Here is a 23,663-nt window from a genome sequence, read left to right as displayed (position 1 = left end):
GTATGGCAGATGTTGGTCCCATACATGTGGGTTGCCTACTACGTACTGACGCAGGTATGTTTTTAATTCACGATTTGATCTCTCAACTAAATTGGCTTGAGGATGATACGCGCTTGTGTTGATTTTCTTTATTTTCAAAATTTTACAAATATGTTTGAACACCTCACTCATAAAATTTGAACCTTGATCTGATACTAATTCAGCAGGTGTTCCAAATTTACAAATGTAATGTTCTATAAATGTCCTGGCGACTGTTTCTGATTCTTGATTCTCCATTGGTGCTACTACCAAGAATCTGGTTAGGTCGTCTTGCATGACAAGTCCATATTTATTACCAAAATCGGATTCTGGTAAGACAACTATGTCTATAAAAACCTTCTCAAATGGTTCTGATGACGTAGTTGTTATCTTCATTGGGATTTTGTTATGGCTCCAAATCTTGTTCTTCTGACATGAGTCACATTGTTTTACATAATTCTCAATGTCTCTTCTCATGTTAGGCCATACAAAAAGTGTGCCTATTCGTTGATGCATTCGTTTTGCTCCTACGTGTCCACCAAGAGGCGCATCGTGGAATTCATGCAAAACTGTTTGAATTTCGTCCTTGTTTACTATAGTTCGTTCACTGTCTGCGTTGTATAAAATGATGTTGATATCCAATTTCCACGCAATATATTTTACTATTTGTAAAATCTGATATTGCTTTATCTTTCTAAACGAGATCATGTGAATTGTCTTTGCGTTTAGAATGAAATCCGGGCAGTTATTGAAATATGTTAACATTAAATCAATAAAATTGTCAAAATTCATTAGGGAGTTGTTCTTCCCTTCGAGTAATATTCCTGCTACCTTATTTGAAGGATGTGTCAAAAGGTTATCTTTGACCCAATCTTTGATACCGTGAGGGTAATCATATAAAGATGTTAACTCATTGAAAGCAGTTTTGCTATTTAGGATGACAAATCTTGCGTCGCATGATTTTTCATCTTTAATAGTTTTTGTAATAACCACTTTTGATTCATCAATCAATTCCTGTTTCAGAGCGATTTTGAAGTCCTCCGCTGATAGATATGTTGCGTCTTTTAAGGCGTCATTTGAGTCGTTTAAGGTAACTTTTTCGTTGTCCGAAATGTCAGAGTTTAATATCTTGGAGATTTCATCTTCAGGGACATCATCGGAATTCTCATCATCATTTATGAGTAAATCCTGTTGTCGTTTTTGTTGACGAGTCAACACAGCGACCGTATTTTCGTTAGTGTCGTTGGCCTTTTCAACATTTTCATGTTGAAGTCTTGACAAAAAGTCGGCTACTATATTTTCTCGTCCTTGTTTATATCGTATGTCCATTTCCAGACCTTGCAATTTCAATCTCAACCTAGTTAAGGTGTGAGATGTTTCTTTCAGATTCCACAGAGAAACTAAAGGTCTGTGATCTGTATAAACGATGAATTTTTGATTATATATATAGTGCTTGAATCGATTTACTGCCCAAACAATGGCAAGTAATTCCTTCTCGATTACGTGATACCTTATTTCGGCCCCTACTAAGCCTCTACTAGCGTAGGCTATGGGTCGATTTGGTGTTTTTTCATTTGAGAGGACTGCTCCAATTGCGTAGTCACTCGCATCCGTAGTTAACACAAAGGTATCGTTATACTTTGGTCTTACCAAAAGAGTATCCGATGTTAGAAAATTTCTCAATTTCTCAAATGCACTTTGGCATTCGTCTGACCATTTGAAACGAACATTTTTCTTTAATAAATCATTCAAAGGTTTTCGAGTTTCCGCTATTTTTGGGATGAATTTTCCATAAAAATTCACTGTTCCCAAGAATGAGCGCACTCCTTTTACTGTCTTTGGAACTGGCATATCCCTTACAGCTTCAATATTATCTTTCATAGGACGTATACCGTGTTCGTCAATAGTGTGTCCTAAATAATTTATCTTTGTTTTTAATATTTGACATTTTGAGGTTTCCACTTTCAAGTTATGTCTTCTCAGAGCTCTCAACACTCTGATCAGATTTTCGTTGTGTTCTTTTATGCTTCTTCCGTATATTAAAATGTCGTCAAGATAGACCCGAGCCCTTATGTCTGGCAATTCATATAGCACTGAGTTCATTAATTTTTGAAAAGTTGATGGGCTATTTCTTAGTCCCATGGGCATTCTCGTATATTCATAATGTCCATTCGGGGTTGAGAATGCTGTTTTCGCCGCATCTCTTGGATCAATCGGAACTTGATAAAATCCTGATTTCAAATCCAATGTAGAAAAATATTTACTATCCCCTATAGTATCTAACATCTCATCTATTAGGGGAATGGGGTAAACAAATGGTTTAGTAACCAAATTGAGAGCTCTAAAGTCTACTACAATTCTGTACTTTTTGTTCCCTTCCGCATCTAAATCCTTCTTAGGTATGCACAAAACTGGTGCATTCCATGGACTTTTGCTAGGCCTTATTATGCCTTGGCGATGCATTTCGTCTATTTCTTCATTAATTTGTTTTTTTGTAGATTCTGGGAATCTATACTGCCTCTTATTTATAGGGACATTGGTTGTTGTCTCTATCTCGTGCATTGCTGCATCTGTGATAGTCAACTTATCCCCTTTTAGGAAGAATATATCACTATATTCTGCCATTATATTTTCCATTTCAAAAAATGTATTTTTTTCGAGATGTTGGAGTTTCAGGCTATCCAAAACCTTTTTCACTCTTTCTCCTCCTCTTGCTTGTGTAATTCCTTTGTTCTCCAATAAGCTATAATCTTGATTGGAATCCAAATCTTCCATTTTAAATTCGTTATCGGGTTCTGTAATTGGTTCCTCTTCGTTCGCGGAAGATATTTCGAAGTAATCTTCATCTCCATTGTCGGCAGAGCCTATTTCAGGTTTTAAACTATTAAAGTAGCTTGAATTATTTTCTCCATGATCATCTGAACTTTCTAAATATTCACTGGTGTAATCATCTTCGAAGTATTCATCTTCAGATTCACTGTTAGATAATATAGCTTCATCCTGATAATTTGCTATGAATATTTGTTCGGGTTTTCTAGAATTATTATTGGTAATCTTTGATACTTTAATATCAACCTTGTCTTTATCTTCAATTGATTTCTTTGGAATGTTCAATTTGAAGATAACATATTTAAAGTTACCTCCAATCGAATCAATATGGCTTTTCATGAATTTTGCTCCAAGTATTGCTGGAATTGATAATTCGTCAATCACGTAGAATTTTGTCGGGATTACATGTTCTAATATCTTTAGGTTTATCCAAGTAGAGCCAATGGAATTCAATGCTTCACTATTGGTCACTCCCTTGATTTCTGATCTGTCGGATTTATCTATATATACAGCACCGACTTTTCTAGCTCTTCTTAATGATATTATATTTGGTTGAGCACCTGTATCTAGTAGATAATCAGTATACTCATTCGATCTTTCGAGTGTATTTAGTATTAGACTAAACCTCTGATCGTGGGTCTCTTTTATTGGAAACTTAATTTCTGTTGTTTTATTTATAGTCTCTTTGTTTTTTAGTTTTTGTGTTCTTGGTTTTGATGATGTAAAAAGGCAGCTTTTAAATTGGGATTCCGTCAACCTTTGGTTTATTGAATCCCTCCTTTTTAGTTTTTTGACCCATCTCTTCTGTAATCCCTGTTATTACCATATTGGCCTTGGTGGTTCCTAGGTTGGTTTCCCTGAAAGGGTCTTCCTTCGTAGGAATTTCTACCATTGTTTCTGTTGTTATTATTGGTATCATTGTTTCGGTCATTATTCCTATAATTTGAATTATGACCGTTTTGATAATTACCGCGGTTATCATTTCTGTTAAAGCCATTATTTTGGCCATTTCCTCGGTAATCGTTATTCTGTGGTCTAAAATCGGTATTGTTCCCCCGGAAACTATTACTGTTCCTGTAATTGGAATGGTTATTATCATTTCTTTGATAATTATTATTATTCCTGTTTCCGTGGTAATTACTACCATTATTTTGGTAGTTTGTATTATTACCATTATTTCTGTAATTATTGCTACTACCATTGTTTTGGTAGTTGTTCTGGTAACTTTGATTTTGATTATTTGCCTGAGGATTGTGTCCTCTGTTCTGGTTTCGGTAATTGTTATTATTGTTTCTTCTGAAGTTGTTATTTAAATAAGCAACTCCTTGAGTGTTATTGTTCATGTTGTTATAATTTTTTCTGTGAGGAGAATTTGGTGAGTTCTCCGGTTTCGTCCTTCTGTGGATATCCTGGAGTTCTTCTTCCTCCTCACATTCTTTTTGTAGCCATTCGAGCAAGTCCATAAAGGATTTATCTCGTTGAGACTTTCCTGCCGAAATCAAAGTGTGATTTCTCAGGCCCCCTAGGAAGTGTTTCCTTAGGTGTGTTGACACATATGAATCATTTCCCTCCTGTCCTGGGATATCTCTCACACTTTCGTAAATTTTTGTGGCTCGTGTTTTATACTCCTCAAATGATTCTGAATAACCCTGGTGTAGGGTTTCGATTTCTTTGAAGATTGCCCCGATGTTCTTTTCAGGCTGGAAAAGTTTTTCCATTTTTAATTTAACTTCGGGCCATTTCTCGGCCCTTATATCATTGAGCCGTTTGAGTGCATCCCCTCTGAGCTTTGTGTACACCACATTCAATAATGGGGTGTGACTAGCTGCTGCCGGGATGTCTGTTGCAAAATAATCAACTTGTAGTAGGAAGGGATCTAGTTCTTCCGCCTTTCCACTGAATATTGGAATGATCGCAGCTGCATCGATCATCATTTTTGTTGTTTCTGCTGGCATTTTGGTTTTTTTCTTCTTTAGTAATCTATTGAAGAAAAAACTATCTTTGTAATATTTATTTTTAAGCCTCTCTAAAGTTTCAATGAAACTTGTGTTATCGAAATCAAAATCCTCTGTATGGTTTTTATTTTCCGGATTTGTTTCGCTTTCCAGACTAATATGATCTGGAAATTTGAAGCGGCTTGAAGCGTCTTCTTGTAATATAAATGAAGACGATATCGGATAGTCCTCTCCTGATGCCTTTTCTCCCTCTCTATCTATCTGATTCTTGTCTTGTAGAAAGCTCTTTACTTCACCTGATATATTAAATGATGAAGTAAAGGGTAACGCTTCCCAAATTTGCGAATCCTCGAGGGATATCGAGTGGTTTAATCCTTGTGTAGGAATTACCACTTCGATATAATAGTCTGAGTTTCGTCTTTGCCTCTTATTTTCTTTTTCTGGGATTATCGAAGTTCCCTCTAATATTCTAATGGATTGCTCTACTTTGGTTTTTACAAACTCAAAGTCATCTGTGAGCTTGTTCCAATCTTTGTCCTTTAGTCTTTTATCATATTTAAGGACTAAAGATTCGAATTCTTCTAGGTGATCCCTCAGGAGTTCTTTTTTCGTTAGAATTCCTTGAAGTGATCTTGCCCTATTTTTGCTTTTGAGTAGATTTTTATATTCCCGTTCAACGTATTCCTTGATCTCCTCTAATCTGGTCATTTAATCCTGCTTCCAGCAGCATATTATTTGACCTTAAAAAGAGAAAGGAGATATTTGTAGGGATACCGAGAGTTTTTTCCAATTTTAGATTGTTTGGGTCTTTTTGCTCTATTCTCCCCTTTTCATACTTATGGGATTAAGTAATTTTAATGTATTTGTGGTACTAAATTTAGTCCAGTATCGGCTGAACGTGCTAACTGCATGTCTTTATATGTCTTGGTATTGGGTATAGAACCTTTTTGTTCTATGTGTAGTCTTTTCATACCACGGCTTTGTTTAAATTGTGTGCGACGTGCTTCGCTTCGTTCGAATTGTGTTCCCCTTGCGGCTCTGCGTGAATTGCTTAGTATGCAATTCTTAAGTCGTTTTGGTCGCTACTCCTGGAGTACCACTTTCATAGTGAGTGTTGCATGATGGGCTTTGCTCCGATGAGTATGTGTCAAATTTGTAATTTTATTGCTAATATTTTATTATCTTTTCTAGTGGAATTCCCCTATTATTATTATTTATAAACCCGTCGGGGCTCTAGACGAACTAAACAACACCAATAGTCTTGCAATTTCTTCTATCTGTTCTCAAATTATGCATTTGTGAAGAAACATTTCCCTTTAATATATAAAGATAATTATATTATTTTTTTTTTTTTTTTCTTTCCCTCTAAGCGTAGTTCCTAATTATGCCTTGACCACTCTTTATTGCCGTTTGTGTTTCAACCGTGAAAATTAATTTTGGACTTTTATTTTTTCATTACTGGCTCAATGTGCCATTTGTTTGACGGTCAAGGTCTCGCGTAGCTACTAAGCTTTGCAATTATTGACGTAGGTCATGATGAAGCTTTAGTTTTCTTCTTCCCACTTTTGTTCGCAATAATCGCATACTCATATGCGTTCCGCGATTATTGCTGTATCGGAGACGTGATTAATCCTATACAATTTGGCGATGCCTGTCATCAGTGGATTAATATTTGTGTCATCATCTATCTTGTCATCTTGTCACTTGTCATCTTTTGTGATATTTAGCTGTAAAAGTTAAATTCATGTAATGATGTGAAATAACAAAAATTTGATCATGTATTAGTAAACTAAAAGAGAGAGAGAAAAAAAAAACGTTCCTGTTTCGAACCTTAGATCCTCTGATCTTTGGTTTCGCTGTTTACTTTGAGTCCAGTTGTGAGGAACTCGAATGAAAAGGTATTTTATTGATGTTATTTTATGTGATCAACTCACGTGTTTGACCCACTGTGAGTTGATATATTTTTAGGTTTCCATTCCAATTGGAAAATTTTCGATGGACTTGATTCACTGGTATGTGTGAAACCGTGTCAATCGACTAATAAAAATGCAATTATGCATTATTGATTGTCGTCATTCTTAATTTGTTTCGGTATGGGCAGTACGGGTCGGTACCCCTGGTTTTTTAGTTTGATTTGTTCATTAAATTAAAAAAAATTCTGAGGTTATCTTAGTGGCGTGTGACTAGCCACGGATTAGAATGTAGTGTCGTAGTAGTGGAATATTCTGTGCCAGAAAGTGGAATATTCTGTGCCAGAATAGTGTGGTGAACAGTCCGCTATGGCGGTGAGGTTGGATGGGTAAGTAATTGTATTTTTCTATGATTATGAACCAAGAATAGAATTAGGGTCTTCCAACTAGGGCCTTAAAGCGGGAGGTTAATTTATTTGTGCTGGTTACCACTTGGGTTGATCTTACCTTATTTTCATTTTTTTTGTAGGTTGAATCCTGTTGCTGGTTCCAGTGCCCTGTGAGCTGCTCCCTGTCCGTGGGATCTATTGCGATTGGATTTCGAAAACTTGAATTCGCGTAACACTGGTCAACAGTCGATCTCGGATTGTTATTATTGTTCCTCTAACACTTTCACTGTTTCTTCTTCTAATCCTTTTTATTTGTTCTTTTAGGTTTCGACCATCTTCGAGGAGGAGCCCTTAGAAATATTGGACTTGCACGTTTCGTGGCATTCACTTTCGTTGATTTGGGTCTGTTTTTCCGATACGTCAAAGTCACTTAAGCACGTAAGTTTTTTCTACTTTTTCACTACTGGCCCAGCCAGAAAACGGCGCACCTGAGCCTATCTTTTCAGGCTCTTTTGCGCTGTCACCAATGAAGCGGAATACGTACCGAGTGGTTAGACACTATTACTGCTGGATGTGATATGTCCTTTGATTAACTGCACTACATCTGCTCGATTTTAATTACTTTTAATCTATCAGTTAAGTTGAAAAAATATTAAATCACTTAAACACTAAACCGAAACTTAAACAACGGGCATCACTTCTGCCTCGCGGAATAAAACTTAAGAGTTAACACCTAAACGAACCGCGGACTATCTATAACGACGTAGGCACCTGCCTCACGAGGGGTATCACTATAACGACGTCGGACTTCCTTGAAGTCCCCGCTTAAGTCTTCGCCGCTACTCCGGTCACTCCGAATTTTCCCGCGGCGTCGTCTTCTCACGAGAGCGGGCCGCTCTTCCGTCTCTTTCCTCGCGAACGTGCCCGTGCACGGCTGATGCAATCGTTGTTAACTTTTTCGTAAATCCGCTCGGTTGCATGTTTTGATTAAACATCCGCGAATTGGAGTTTTTTGCTGTAAATATAAACTTAAAACATTCGAACTTGCGTTCGATTTAATAACTGAGGTATTGTTTTTGCCTCCATAATCAAAACAATACCTTCTTTGATTATGATCCACTTTTCATATTTTCATAACATGAGTGGTGGATGGAATTTCAAGTTTCAACACTTGCGATGTTGAAACAAATTGACAAGAGAAATGATTTCATCATCTTGTCCATGCATATTAATGACAAGTTTTTCCAAAGATGTTTTTTCCATTTAGGATTTTTCTTAATCCTTCTTTGGAAGAGAATGGAAATTAATTGTAACCGCCTAAAATCAGGTCGGCTCAGGAGGAGAAGGATGCCGCGGGCACTTTTTTCGTTGTCTGCTTTAAATTATATCACAATTATAATTAAAATACCATCTATACAGTCCACTACGGTCGGCCCGGTTAGCTGGGTTGTCGTACGAGAGTCGACACCAGAAGCGGGACTCATCTGGCACCACTTTTGGCCTGGCCTGGCCGGACCTTCGTGACTTGCCACGGTTGGACAAGATTGCAGTGCAGCACTTAGGATTTCAATAAAAATAAATGATGTTTCGAACCGAACCGACAACCCCGTAATCACCTAAAACCGCAACTGAAAAGTTTGCCGATGGACACGCGGATGCACGGTAGCACGCAGAAAATTATCTCAATGAAATGAACCTTAGCTCCGAACAATTGCCAGTGCTGATCATGAAGAATGGATCACTAATCGATCGGTGTTTTTTATCTGATTTGTATTGTGGGTTCAGTACCACATTCCAGAGCCAAAAACCTACCAGTCAGCAAGATGTTTTCATTCATGATGCTGCTGGTCCCGATTTGCGCATCCATCCGTCCGTCAGTCAGTCGGTCAGCCGGTAGCCGCTCCAGCAGCACTCATGAACGAGAGGAAATGTAACATAATTTCTCGTGAAAACGCATCTGCAATAAAAAGCAGTCCAAAAGCCTGCAATTACCCTCATCTGCAACCGCAGAAAATCAGTAACGTGTGTCCATTAGTCAGCCGAGGGATGAAACTGTTTCTGCACGAACAACTAATCTAACTCTACAACAGCAGTGCGGACCTGAGGCAAACGTAAAGGACGAATGCCACATGACAGCGAGCGCTTGGTGAGAGATGAGTCGAGACCCCATAAGGGCTTAAAGAAAAATCATAATTACCCAAATCGGGGAAAAAGTGAGAATAAAATGCCAGTTAAACAACCCGAGTGAACGGAAACCGTTTTACGAAACGTTTATGAATAATTTAAACATTTCCTGTAGGTATCTAAATTCACCGAAAAAGCCATAGCCTCGAGGAAGCAGCATCCTCTTCTTCCGCTGTTTGCGCTCCAGTTCGGCTCGGCTGAAGCTTCATGAAAAATGACCGAACGCGATATGCGCCCAGACGCAAGATTGGAAAACCGGCAAGTAGGATGCAACGCAAAACTTATTAAAATGCAGAACAGTAGTGATTTCTCTCCTTCCCGCTGCTGTCAGGCCCCCATTCCCGCACTGCTACATTACGCCTATGGGGTCCATTCCAGCAGCCCAAGGGTCGTAATCTTGGCACATCGTATAAACGAGTCCCGGTGCGCATAATGCTACCGTCGCAGCAGTTTAATTCCACCTTTAGTCTGTTCTGTGCAGCGTTCGCGGAGTCGGAGATCGCCTAGAGGCATCTTACTTTAAAACAAACTAATAATACAGTAAACGATCAAATGACGTTTGTAAATATTATTCAGCGCAGGGCTCATCGCGCTGGCTTTCGGTCAGCATTCTTTCTCTCTTTCTCTGTCTCGCACTCGTGGTTGGATGACGGTTGGAGCCATTCTGCTATCAAGCCAAGAAAAGACAAGACCGGGAGTGCATGCAGTCTTGCAATCCACCACGCGGTGTACCGCCCGAGATTGCGAAGTCATTGAATGCCGTTAAATTGGTACTGTGCTACAGCGCTGCGCAAGAGCCATAAATGCGCCACCGGAAATGAGTCTGCTTCCTGCGGTCGTCGCTTTGTCCGGTGAAGAAGACTGGCTGCAGTTAGAAGAGTGCACAATCCTTACGCCGAGTATGGTCAAGAGAAACTTCTCAAGACTTATACAGATTTTTTTAAAGAAAATCAATAAATGAAAACTATGAATCCATTTTCAATTTCTTTATTTTATTTTATTTTTTCATGTAAAGCTAAAATGTGTGATAAAATTTAGTCATGTCAAACTTGACTAGATCATAAATTTTCATACGCATTTACAAATTTAAACTAAAACCGTTCTCTTAGTTACTGTCATTTTCAAGCTATAAAAACTATGTTTAAATTAATTAATAACCAAAATCATAAGTTTTGATTGTGTCTTACGTTTCTAAATAGAAAGTTCTCGTAAATTTTTAATAGAAACGCAACATCATTATCAAAGGAACAGTTACCTGTAAATCGTGCAAAATATTGTCCCCGATGTGCCTGTCAGAGCTCGAACACCGTTACGATGAAAGTGTTCGTCTTTTGAGACAATTCACGAATCAAGCCAATTTTTGACTCTTTATATGAGCAGAACTGCTGATCAGTCAGAACATGTGCCATCGAACGGATCAAGTAATAATCGGAGCGTTTTTATGTAAATTTCAACGACTTTTACAGTATGAGAGCGAGCGTTGTCATGCAGTTAAAACTTTGATTCGTACCTTTGCTCGTTTATTGACCGTTTTTCGTGAATTGCAGTCGACAATAGTAAGAGCATGGTCAGGCAATACCCATGACTTTCTTTTCTTTGGTTTGCTGTAATGAATACATTTGTCATCACCCGATGATGCGATGAAAAAAACCTTCCTTTCGCCACTGGAGCATTTGTCACAGGCGCAAAAACGACGGTCAACGTCTCTAGGCTTCAAATGATAAGGATCCCAAGTCCCTGTTTTTGAATCATTCCAAAAGCATGTAATTGCTTTGAAATGATTTGACGGGTAATTTCTAATACCGAAGCAAACTGTTCCTGCGTTTGGAATGGGTCCTCATTGCGCTATTCCTCCAACTCAGCGTCGTCGCAGATTTTTGGATTTTATTCATGCGGAAAGTCGTCAACATCGAAATAACCATCTATAAAGCGATGGAACCAGTCACGACACCGTTACACTTGTAGTAATAATTCCGAGAGCATTTTTTAACTCTTGATGCGCTTCAGCAGCCATTTCCTTTAATTAAAATGAGGGAAGTAACTTACTTACTTTATTGGCTAAAGGACCGTTCACCGATCTAGGGCCGAACAAATTAGAGATGTCCAGCTTCTTCTTTCTTGGGCAGCCGTACTCTTGTCTCCTTGTATACAAGCAGATCGTGTATCTTCTTCCACTGCGCACATCCACCGCGTGCGAGGCCTACCACGGAGTCGACGGCCTCTTCCTGGTTCTCTACTGACGATAGTTTTGGCGGCTCTCTCATCAGGCATTCTGGCTACATGTCCAGCCCACTGAAGCCTGCCCGCTGTATTACCTTCACTATATCAGTATGTTTGTATACCTGGTACAACACGTGATTCGTGCGTCTGCGCTACACTCCATCTTTCAGTTAACCGCCAAGTATCGATCGCAGAGCTATACGCTCGAACACTCCGAGCACTCGTCGATCAGCTGCCTTCAGCGTCCATGCTTCATGTCCGGGAGTATCAACGTCCTATGCAGCGCTAGTTTTGTGCGAGTTTGCAAACTACGGGACCATAGCTGGTTACGTAATCCGTAGAAGGCCCTGTTCGCAACTGCAACTCGTCGTTTCACTTCACGGCTCATATCATTGTCACATGTCACAAGCGTACCAAGATAAACGAGTTCGCCAACCACTTCAAATCGTTCCCCATCTATCTCAACCTCAGTACCAACACCACGCGAACTCCAACACTCCCTGCCAGCTACCGCGTTCTTCGTTTTGGCAGAGTTAATGACAAGTCCCAATCTCACTGCTTCCCTCTTAAAAGTTACGGAGGCTTCCTTCACTGCCCTACGGTCGATACCGATGATATCGTTGTTTTCCGCAAACCAAGAAGCATGTGAGATTTTGTGATGATCGTATCGTTTCTTTGTACGTTTGCTCTTTGTACTGCACCTTCAAAAGCGATGTTGAATAAGAAATTAGAGAGCACATCCACCTGCTTCAACCTATCCAACGTTATGAACGCGGCTGATGTCTCGCCAGCTATCTACACGCATGATTTCGATCCCTCCAGCGTCAAACGACTCAACTCAGCTTAACTAGTTTCGTCGGGAAACCGTGTTCAAGCATGATCTGCCACAGTTCGTTTCTTTTCACTGAGTCGTATGCCGCCTTGAAATTCACAAACAGATGGCGCGTCGGCAGGTTATACTCCCAGAACCTATCGAGGATCTGCCGCAAGGTGAAGATTTGATCAGCCGTGGAACGCCCCTGTCGAAAACCAGCCTAGCATTCGCCAACAAAGGATTCCGTTAACGGTTTCAATCTGAAGAACAGGATTTTGTTTTTGTAAGATTTGGACCACTGCGACCATTGTTTTGATCTTTCGTGGTAAAAGCAGGATACGGGGGAGCACTTTATATGCGGAGTTGAGCAACGTAATGCCTCGATAGTTGCAACAATCCAATCGATGATCCTTCTTAGGGGCCATCCACATACCACGTGGACAGATTTTTAACGATTTTGACCCCCCCTCCCCCTCCGTGGACAACTGTCCATATAAATTCTAAAAAAATTGTATGGACCGTGGACATTAGCCAACCCCCCTCCCCTCCCAATGCTGTCCACGTGGTATGTGGATGGCCCCTTATATATAGGACATATGAAGCCTTCCAACCAGTCGCTCGGCATTTGTTCATCCGCCCAGATTCTAAGTATGGTCTGATGGATCGCATAGTACAGCCGCTCGCTTCCCGCTTTTGAAATTTCGGCCGGGATACCATCCTTCCCAATGGCCTTGCCGTTTTTCAGCTCACTAATCGCCTTTTTGACCTCCTCCTGTGTTGGTGGCTCCACAGCTTGTTCGTCACTCATAATCCTCATCCTGTTCATCGTTCACTCCTCCTGCCCCTCACCGTTCTGTAGCACCTGGAAGTGCTCCTTCCACCTGGTTGCTACCGTGTCGGCTTATCCATAAGCAGGTTTCCGTCCTTGTCATTACACATGACCGGCGCAGGGAAATTTGTACTTCAGACTTCTATTCTTCTTCTGCTACGCCATCAGCCTTCAACCGCTATATGTTGAAACGTATCGTCCTCTCTGTGCGAGATTTCAGCACGTTTGACAGCCGTGTGCGGATCTTACAAACGACGAGATAATGGTCAGAGTAAATGTTTGGTCCCCGAAAAGACCTAACATCAGTAACATCCGAAAAGTGCCGAGCGTCAATCAGTACGTGATCGATCTGGGAGTAGGCTTCTCCATTTGGATGCCTCCAGGTGTGTTTCCGAATATTCAAACGTATAAAATAGGAGCTACATTTGGCCATTCCTCTGGCCGCGGCAAAGTTTATCAGCCTCAGGCCGTTTTCGTTGGTTGACGAGTGGAGGCTATGCCTTCCAATGACCGGACGGAAGAATTCCTCCCTCCCAACCTGTGCGTTTGCGTCTCCGATGACGACTTTTACGTCGTGTTTTGGGCACTCGTCATAGATTCGCTCAAGCTTGTCATAGAACTCATCTTTAACTTCATCAGATTTGTCGTTCGTCGGTGCGTAGGTGTTGATTAAACTGTAGTTGAAGAATTTGCCCTTAATCCTCAACACGCATATACAGTCATCTACGAACCTCCACCGGATGACTCTTGTTTTCTGATTTCCCAACACTACGAAACCGACGCCCCGTTCCGCTACTTTGCCGCCACTGTAGTAGATGTGGTACTTGAAAGAAGTGCGTGCAATAGGGTCTACTGCACGGAATTCCCTTTCTCCGGAATTTGACCACCGAACCTCCTGAATCGCTGCGATTTCGACTCCCTGCCGCTGTAGTTCTCGAGCAAGCAAGGCAGCCCGCGCCGGTTTTATTGTGAGATCGGAGGTTCCAAGTACCCAATTTCCAATCGTTTACCTTAATTTTTTTCCGTGTTCGTAGCCTAGGTCTTTGCCGATTAATCCGTTCCGTATTTCTAATTTCGTTGTTCGTGGTTGAAGAAAGGTTTCGATATGCTACCTTACCAGAGTCGCCATACCTACATCCTGCTGATGGGGTTACCATCTTAGATGTAGCTGGTGGGATACAACATTTCCTAATTCAGCCACCCGCTCCAGGTCAGACGCTGTTGTACGCCACCCCTAACATGGGGACAGCCGCGTACGACACGCTTCCCAAAGTTTCCACCGGGGGTTACTCGAATCCCGGTCGGCGCGCCGTCTCGTGAAGGTTACGATAGGAGTTGCTGGACAGAGGTGAGTGATCACATTAGGGTCTCAAGCTACACGTGTCCAGCCGTTTATCAACGAAATGAACCATCAACAACGTAATTAAAGTGTTTAAAGAACGTTTGTCGACTGCTAGGAAGACAGAATCGGGGAGAAATTTAAATCCAAAAGCTGCAAAATTCACGTAAAGAGTGGCCAGTAGTTTCAAGCGGAGTCCAAACCTTTCCGTCCGAGATGTCACAGGCAAGCTGAGAATGTCGTTTACCGCTGTGAATAACCCAAAAAAACGAGCCGGACTGTCGACTTACAACAAGGTGGTGGCTTCAAATCGTAACGCTAAGCAAAACAAGTCGGCCAGACGACAACGATTGTGAAAACTGTACGTGAAGGTGCGGACGAAGTTTGATTGCGTTGTACAGGATCTGTACGGCCACTGGAAGATAAAAGGTGGCAGAGATTTTCAAACACATTAAGCTGTCGAAGTTTGCAAAGAAACATCTCGTGTGGCAGGTTATCTGTTTCTGTAGTTTGAAGAGCAACATTTTCATCGCGAAAGGTTCTGTCAACCAGGAAATTTATGTGCAGGATTACCAGGATTGATGAAAAAAAAATGAATTTTGAAGGTATTGAAGAGAGTGGCAGGTTGAGAGACAGGAGTAACCTACCACATGCATTAGACGGCACTAGAGAAACAGTGGTTTTATGCGCTCCCATCATTTTTTTTTTTCGAAGAGATGCGTTGCAGTAGAGAAATTAATGCGAGCAGGCCCGGATTTATGGAAGGGCCAAGGGGGCAAATGCGCCGGGCCTTTCGATACGAGACGCCCTCTACTCCTGGGCTAGACGTGAAGACATAGTGGAGAACCAGTCCACATAAGCACTGATGATGACGTATTTGTACGGACTAAATTCAATATTTACTTCTCAAATTACTAGCAGAGTCTAACGGAAACTTATAATTCTTTTTCCTGACCTTTTTTTTGCTCATCACCTATCAGCGAAGGGTAGAGTCATTTTACAATTTTAATTTTTTTACCGCTATTTTTTTTTTTTTCAGAAAAGAGGGCCCCACGAAAATATCTGCCCCGGGCTCCCCAGCATCTAAATCCGGCCCTGAGTGCGAGAGAATATTGAGGTTAGAGAATAGGAGAGAACAACTTGGGAAATGAAGTGTTTTTCTGCTATCATTAGCGATGCCGCTAACCATGCAACGCACGTGCTGCTTAAATTAATCGTAGTTCAGTCAACGATCAATTCGAAAACAACTTTTCCAGAGGTCACAAAATTCCATTCCCACATACAGACATTTGATTCAACCTTCTGTTGCATAGTATAAAATAGCATATTTTCACGACATTTTTTCCCCAGAACAAAAACTTCCACAAAAAAAACAACAACAACTGCATGACAGCGCACTGAGTAGACAACAAAAAAAAGAAGAATAGCGATGAAGTTTTCAACACCTAGAAATAAAAATCTAAAGGAGGACAGGCGAAAAATTTGGAAAAGGAGATTGTTTCTCTCCTGGGTTTCATTAGAATTTGTTTAACTAAATCAATCTAGCAACATTCTCGAAACCGGGTGGTCTTCATTTTCTTCGTACGCACGGTGAATTCTGTATTACAAGTCTCTTGCAAAGGTCTAAAAGATTAACTTAGCCTTTGCCATCGGACGTCCAGAAATTGTGTCTCAAAGCGGTTAAAGCTTTACTTTTCTGGCCGATAAAAAATCATAACATTTTTGATATCGAAAAAGCCAAAATCCCAAATGCCTTAGAAATGGCGTCAGCAGGTTTTCGAAATGGAGTCAGCAGGTTTTCGAACTAGAAGACAGAAAACCGATTTTCTGATTTTTTTTTTTTGTAAACTACACCAGATCTCGAAGTTTTCTTGCATTGCTAAACATTAGGTGTCAAAAAAGTTCGGTTTCTATAACTTCATTTCGACATTTTCGTCGATCATATTTTTAGTCTATCATAAAAGTGAAACTTTGACCACTTTGAGGCTACACATACCGAAGCTAAAAATTTTGCATAGGGACTTTTTTCGAGGAGACGAAGCATCTCAACCCTACTGCTAAAGTAATGCAGAATCCTAACATGGAAAAAATATAAGATCAAATGCTCTGGGGGGTTTAACCCTAACCCCCCCCCCTTGGCTACGCCACTGTTACTGATTGATTTAAATAATTTAGAAATACAAACGATGATTGCTATACCGCGATATTTTTTTTATTTCAGAACGTTTACCTGATTTGGAGATTGGGATGATAAATGATTTTTTCTACACTTCTTTGATTGAAAGATTGAAAAGTCAAGCAATGGTTTTACTAATAAAAATGCAAATGTTTTATGCATCGATGTTGGAATTTTTTATTTTGAAAGTCCCCAAGGAAATCGTTCGCTCGAAACCGAAGTTCACCGAAACATCACGAGTTTTGTGTGTATGAAACATATTCTGATTTCGATCTCTGTCAATGTATTCATTGTACAACTGTTGCGTTGTGTATTTCACACATTCTGTGTTCGATGTCAGAAGCTTGAACTTTTGAGTGTAGTTGATTTTGTGAACTGCCTGGAAAGTTCGGAAATTGGTTGCAAATAAGCTGAGACTCAGCGCTTCTATAAGCTTCAAAATGCATGCGTGATGGGAAATTATCAGTTTTCATTTTTTCATTTGCATAACGGTAAAATTGCTTTGGATCAGATTTTATAGTACTTTCTTCTCTCGAATTAAAATTTTCATAAGCTAATGAGATTACGATTTGACATCTTGTCGTTCCGGAACAGTCCAAGAGTAATATGACGCGAACAACATCCAGGTGGTACCAAAGAACATCAACCCTCCTAATACACCAGAGCTCCGCCCTATAGACAAATACTGGGCTATTGTCAAGTGGAACCTCAAGAAGACACGAAGGACGAGATTCAGTTCAAGGCTAACTGGCGTTCGGCGGCGAACAAAGTGACCAAGAGGACTGTACCTACAAAACTTGATGGAAGAAGTCAAGAGAAAGGTCAGTACAAAGGTAGCTTGACAAAGGAACAAGATTTGATATTTTATTCAAAAATGACCGATTTACACACATTTTTGTTTGACCAATTTTCGACCGTATCACCCTTTAGGTTTGGCTTTCAACGGTTAGTTGAAACCAGAGGAAAATATTTGTGCGTTCACTACTTTATTATGTTCTATTATATTTCATTTCCAGATTTGCTTTTTCAAGATACATATTTTCCCACAAGTTTCTTAAGTTTTCTCACAACCAAGAACATTACTCACGAAATCAAATTATTTAATGAAATAAATTTGTACCTTACAATTTTCAGTAGAAAATTGCAGTGATTTCTGTTTTCAGTGGTTTCATCACTCATTGTTCAGATATATACAGCTTGGTTTATCAACTCTGATTTGAAGTTTTAGTTTAGGTTTTATCAACAATGAACTGCACAACGTTTGAACGTTTTGTTTTGAAAAAATGATTTTTCTAATCGGTTTTGAATTCGTGTTTGAAAGAAACTATCAGTGTCAGTAGAATCGTAGCACTCAGCAATTGTCGAATTTACCCAACAACACAAGCCTCCTCGGCTCAAGTTTTCGATATAAATGAGAAAGCTTGACTTTACAACCAGTAATGAGTGTTTGATATCGATATTTTTTGTTACTGTATGAAGGCAAAGTAAACAATTTATCAAATTAAATACATATAACCAGAAATAAAATTTAAACATAGCATTTGCGGCTAAATCGTTTTAATAATTATCAATGGTTTATTATTATTAGGGTTATTGCACTGGAATTACTCGATGTATTGTTCATCCTATTCCTCTACTTTTTGTTTTTGACGAATGAATCAATGCACTTCTTCGTTTTAACAAATTTGTAAAAATGTTTCTTCGACAAATCATGCTTCATAAATAAGAACAAATGAAAATCAGATGTAGCGATGTCTGCGACTATGATAAGTGGGACAAAACATCTCATTTCAGCGTTTCTCAAAAAGTTTCCACGATTTTTCTAATATGAGGCCTGGCGTTGTCTAAAACACAGCCACTCTTTAATACCCGGCTCAAGCGCATTAGTTCTCGTCTGTTGAGAAGCTCAATTATGGGTTTGTCAGTACTTTATCGAGTAATGTCACCAATTCTTCATCTGTTCGGGACGTTCTTTGTTTTTCGTTTTTAATTATATTATATTAATTATATTGTATATACTTTTTGCGACCCTTTTCTTCATGTTGATAATGAAGTAACACTCCCCATAAAAACTATTTGTCAGGCACACATTGTCGAAAATTCCTTTCGAATATGAACCGATAAATTAAAAACACAAATCAATGTCAACTTATGCATTATTTATATTACTCAGCATGCATTAATTATTTTATTCCGTTAAAATGAATATGGACCTGTTCTACAGTTCGTTCACAGGTACAAACTTCAATCAAAATAACGGACATCCTTTCTACCACTATTATGCCCAGAAACCTAAGCCACGGATAGGCAATACATACCTGGAAATACGAAAGAAATAGCAAATTACTCAGTAGAACATTCTTTAGCAGCTCAACTACAACGCAATCCATTCAACGATAGCTGAACGAAACTTGAACATTCGGCACTTCCACCACGTGCTTAGCTACGCATAGAAATGTGCGGCACATAAAACAAACCAAAAATGAAAAAAGAAAACTATGAACATCATTTCGGCGCAATATTCCTTCTAGTCGTTCATCCTCTTCGTTTTGATTCTATTTTCCATGAATTACGCCCGCATAACAATTTCCCTCGCAAGGCCTCCGGACAGGAGCAGTCCGTGACCGATCCCTGCTTCTGGTGCAAAACTGGCAGCTGTTCGATCAGATGTTTCAACCAGCAATCGTCGCATCGCAGTTGGCTTCTGCTCGGTAGTTCGTACTCCATCTTCGATGGTTGAAAACGTGCAAATGTCAGTGATACAGTACCTTCCCGTTGAGGTTAGAGTTTGCAGCCTAACAGTTTTGATTCGCAGTGTAACGGTTTCCAAACAATTTCAGGTGCTCTGCTGCATATTCGACAAGCTCACCGTTGCGGAACGGCGACATCTGCACCTGGTATGCAGCCACTGGTACCGGATCCTAGTCAGGAAGCATTTTTTATTGAAGCGCCAGCTGAAAGTGAGCTCCGACAATGTCGAACTCCTTGCGTATGATAGTGAGGAGTGGGCCAAATTTCCTTGCGTCAGCATTCGTGATGACGAATCTAGTCCAAAATCTGCGCGAAGAAAGAACTTTCTCAGCTTGCTTCGCAAGGCAATATTCGGGCGACTGGTTCTAAGTCACATAGAAGAATTAACAGTCGAGAATATTCAAAGTGATTTACTGTTTGAATTATTTGGTGAATCGTGTGGCCAATGTCGTTTCCCTAGTCTTAACTATTTGATCGTTAGTTGCTGTGAGCTTAATAACTTACCTAGAAATCGCGCGTGGTATTTTCCAAATTGTTTGACGCGGTTAGCGATAGTATTAGGGAATGGAAATGAGTTAGCCTTAGTAGAAACTGTCGCTGGTCAGCTAGAGGAGCTACTTCTGGAATCAACCAAGCTGGACTTGCTATTGCAGTGCTGCAATTTGCCGGGATTTGTGAAGTTGCGAATGTTGAAGCTGAGATCGGATACATTTTTTCCGGAACGGTTCTCCAATGCATTCGAGATCGGTGATAACTTTGTTAGGACGCTGAGTCAGCTGAAGAATCTCGCTATCGGTTTTCGCCACAACGATTTTCAGCTGGGTTATGCTCCGCTCTTGCAGCACTGCCACAGTCTTGAGGCGCTCTCAATCCTAGGCACGGATCTGTGCGTTGCGGCGTGCAATGCTATCGGCCGATTGCAAGGACTGCGGGTATGTATTTTGTAAACTTCGTAGAAAGTACTCTTGTTTGCACCTTAGTTGTAAGTAATGCGTTCTATTTTAAATGTGTGATCTAGCAATTCTACAAAATTTTGAGCAAATATGCCTGAAATCAGAACAATACAAAAGATTTTTTATTAGGCACAAGAAATTCAAAGTTGTTGAGATTACCAGAATTTTAGGTTGTTTGAACTTAAAAAAATAAAAACTAAAAAATTAGTTTTTGCTGTATTTTTTTTGGGAGGACAAAACATAATTCATCCGGAAATCGATTCAAAATTTTCTTTTCTTCTGTCATTTGGAATTGCTCTGATCCGAAAAATGAAAAAACAGCAACATATTTATTTTATTGGCCCGAAATTGTTATTGGACTGTTATTGGAAAATGTTCAAATTATAATTCATACAATTTTAAGCACCTTTTGCCTTGTTTCCAGAAACTCGAACTATTGGTTCGCATCGAAAAATCCAGCAATCTGATTTCATGGAACTTCCAGAATTTGGTCAGCCTTCACACGTACGTGTGGAACCTAGCCCCGCTAGGAAATGACCTGCCATCACTGAAAGTGATTCGAATTTCCAACTATACCGTCCGAGAGGGTCGATTTAGCGTGCGACCTGTGGAGCAAATCTATGTAGGACATTTGTTCTCTAATAGTTACACCATCCTAATCATCGAGTTTGTTTTAGTTGCAGCGATACTTCAGCCACTTCGGAACGATCGTGAAGCTGTTTTTGTACGACATATACCTCGAGGAAAATCTTCTGCTACAATTCCCAAAAATGCAAACCCGGGAGATTATCCTGCGCTGTGTTCGAACGGTAAACCCATTTTATTTTTCATTCTATTGCATCACTGATTCGAAATTCAGCAAAAAAAACATTTCTTCCTTAGAGTTCCCTCGTCCTGGACATCATCTACGAGCGGGCACCGGCGATCTTCTACCTATACTTTTGGGACTGCTGCTTTCTCGTCAGCCCGCGGGCCAAAATTCCATCCTTCGGCGAGCTGTCCCGTCTGCTGCCGCACGTCCACATCTCGCATTCCAGTAGCAAGATCATCGCCGTGGATTACACCCAGATACTCTCCTGATGAAGAAATATACGCATATATTTCACTATCCGCCTGCGGGTGTCCACAGCACTGTGCCGACCGCTCTGGAGATTGATCGATTCTGGTTGATACCGCCCGCCATCGGCAGCAGTAGCAGCCGCCGCGAACAGGCGGAAAAAGTGTACAGTTATTCGTGTGAAAAGACTTTCAAACCCTTTCGTATTGACCTAGCTGTCCTGACTGCCAAAATTTACGATCACGCTACTCCGTCCGGAGCACTGAGGAAGGCTAGCCGGCAGCATTATTGAGAAATTAGAAAATCAATCAAGCCCTCGAAGGCGTTTTGCATTTGATGGGAGCTAATTTAAATATTTATTAGGATCGCTGCCAAAAGGGTGCTGCCGTTAGTCGGGGTATTTTATTTGCGTGCTACCAGTTGCGCGAGACAGAGCAGTGAATCCAAATTGATTTAGAAAATAGAAATAAATCCTGAAGCCAATACGGGTTTTCTCGTACAGTATAACACCAATACCGACTAATTTCTACTAGCAACACTGATTTAAAAACCTGAGCGCAGTTTTTTTTATCTTCTATCAAACACTCATAAAAAGTTTTCTCGAAGGTAGATCAGTCTGTGGTTTTAAATTTAAAGGCAGAAACGGAGCTTCCAAGTTACGCACGCTAGTCTTGAAGGTTCGATCTTCTCATTTTTTTGCGAACAACTATAATTCTAAAATAGCTCCTTCGGCTCCTCAGATTTCGTGATTGATATGCATACAACTTTTTGCAGGTTAGGTTATATTCGATTGCTCAGGGCAAGCCCAATATTTAATAAAATGATTCCACGATTCCTCGAGTTTGATCTGCCAAATCTCAATTCAGGTTTTGAGCATAAGTCAAATGTTCCTAGTAATAAAATATCTCGAAACGGTAGCCATTTCCTATGTGTTTAAGTGTATCACAAACCATCGATGATCACTTTCGGAGCAGATTGCACAACAACCGTACAAGCCTTCTCGCAAGATATCCTTCACACACTGGCCAGACAAGAACTCGATCACAAAGTTAATTACCATGGTATCATACCTCTACCGGAGCACCAGAGTTTGTCTGTACGAAGAGAGAGGAACCTGCCGCGGGATGGCAAAGATTAATGCCGGGTTCCGCCTTTTTGCGTTGCCCTGCAGGAACAGACATCCCTTTCTTCGGTTACGCACATCCCGGACAATTTGCTCCAACGACATCACCATTATCGTCATCACTGTCATCATCGTTCAGAATCTCGTCTCGCCGGGAAAATGTTCGTCTGTCACGATGCAAACGTAGCACGGTAGCGATTTTACATTAACGCTTGCACGGAATATTATTGGTGCTGCAATCACCGACCGTTGGGCGTCTCCATTTCAATTTTTCATCGCAGACGCGCGTACACACACAGCCACATACACTCGCAGCACAATGGGAGTGGATGGCCCAAGATAATGGTCAATTTCAGCGATTTAATGAGCGAACTCAATTACTTCGATTCGGATGCACAATTAGCATTAACAGTCGAACTAAAACGATGCTTGTGGGGTGAAGGATTCTTGAATTAGAACTGCTCGCGATAGTTTTCCTGAAGTCAAATATACCGTGAGAGAGTAATGAGTGATCTGAACCAAGGTAAGTTTCTGAAACAAAGATTCGTAGAGCATTTTTAACATAATTCACATTTTACGATTTGAGATAGGTTCTATTAACATTGACGGTTTACTTTTTGACATTTTACCTTTGTTGCACTAAAACAAATGTTATATTGTCGGTCGAAATACGCTAAATACATACATCCGTGGCCCGGAATGCCTTCTATTTCTTTCTTCTCCTTTTTCCCTTTCTGTCTCCCTCTCCATTTATCTCTCTCTCTCTCTCTTTGTCCTCCTCTTACGCTCTCTCTCTCTCTGTCGCTCTCTTCCTTTCTCGCTCTGCCTCTCTCTTTCTTTGCCCTTTTCTCACTTACTCGCTATTTCTTTTTCTTTTCCTCTCTTTTTGTCTGTCCCTTTCGTTTTGCCTGCCTTTTTTGCATCATTCTCTTTTTTTCTTTCTTCATCTATTTTCTTCTCCTTTTCTTTTAATTATTTTTTCTTCTTTTCTGTTTCTTTATCTTCTTCTTAAGTTATAAGTAATCCTACATTTACCAATTGAGAATTAAACAAAGTTGAAGGAAACTAATAAGATTTTAGTGAATTAAAGAAATAATCACTGAATTCAAAAGTTTG

At 40.2% G+C, this 23,663-nt stretch overlaps 1 protein-coding gene and 1 long non-coding RNA gene across 4 annotated transcripts; both read left to right on the top strand.

The window, feature by feature from the left end:
* Window positions 1-5,719: 5,719 nt before the first annotated feature.
* LOC129727654 (uncharacterized) lies at window positions 5,720-7,928 on the top strand. 3 transcript variants are annotated; one of them, XR_008728577.1, is made up of 3 exons: window positions 5,720-6,700; window positions 6,771-7,101; window positions 7,242-7,539. It is a non-coding gene; the product is annotated as an uncharacterized LOC129727654 (long non-coding RNA). The 3 variants fall into 3 exon arrangements; XR_008728576.1 differs by adding an exon at window positions 7,608-7,928 and having other exon boundaries at window positions 6,166-7,101; XR_008728575.1 differs by having other exon boundaries at window positions 5,720-7,101.
* Window positions 7,929-19,317: 11,389 nt separating this feature from the next.
* Window positions 19,318-22,309, top strand: LOC129730732 (uncharacterized). Its single transcript, XM_055690286.1, has 5 exons — window positions 19,318-19,443; window positions 19,504-20,346; window positions 20,792-20,989; window positions 21,045-21,176; window positions 21,250-22,309. Exons 1-5 carry the CDS (start codon window positions 19,396-19,398, stop codon window positions 21,445-21,447), a joined length of 1,419 nt encoding a protein of 472 aa, XP_055546261.1. The 5' UTR covers window positions 19,318-19,395; the 3' UTR covers window positions 21,448-22,309.
* The last annotated feature ends 1,354 nt before the right edge of the window (window positions 22,310-23,663 follow it).

Source organism: Wyeomyia smithii, chromosome 3 (genome assembly GCF_029784165.1).
Source record: "Wyeomyia smithii strain HCP4-BCI-WySm-NY-G18 chromosome 3, ASM2978416v1, whole genome shotgun sequence".
Lineage (NCBI taxonomy): Eukaryota > Metazoa > Arthropoda > Insecta > Diptera > Culicidae > Wyeomyia > Wyeomyia smithii.
Note: the sequence above shows the minus strand (reverse complement) of the source record. Positions and strands in the feature narration are given on the sequence as shown.

Coding starts and splice junctions, on each gene's coding strand:
- LOC129730732 (XM_055690286.1), top strand. CDS start 19,396: ATGGTTGAAAACGTGCAAATGTCAGTGATACAGTACCTTCCCGTTGAG. Junction 19,444..19,503: donor TACAGTACCTTCCCGTTGAG/GTTAGAGTTTGC, acceptor AAACAATTTCAG/GTGCTCTGCTGCATATTCGA. Junction 20,347..20,791: donor GCCGATTGCAAGGACTGCGG/GTATGTATTTTG, acceptor CCTTGTTTCCAG/AAACTCGAACTATTGGTTCG.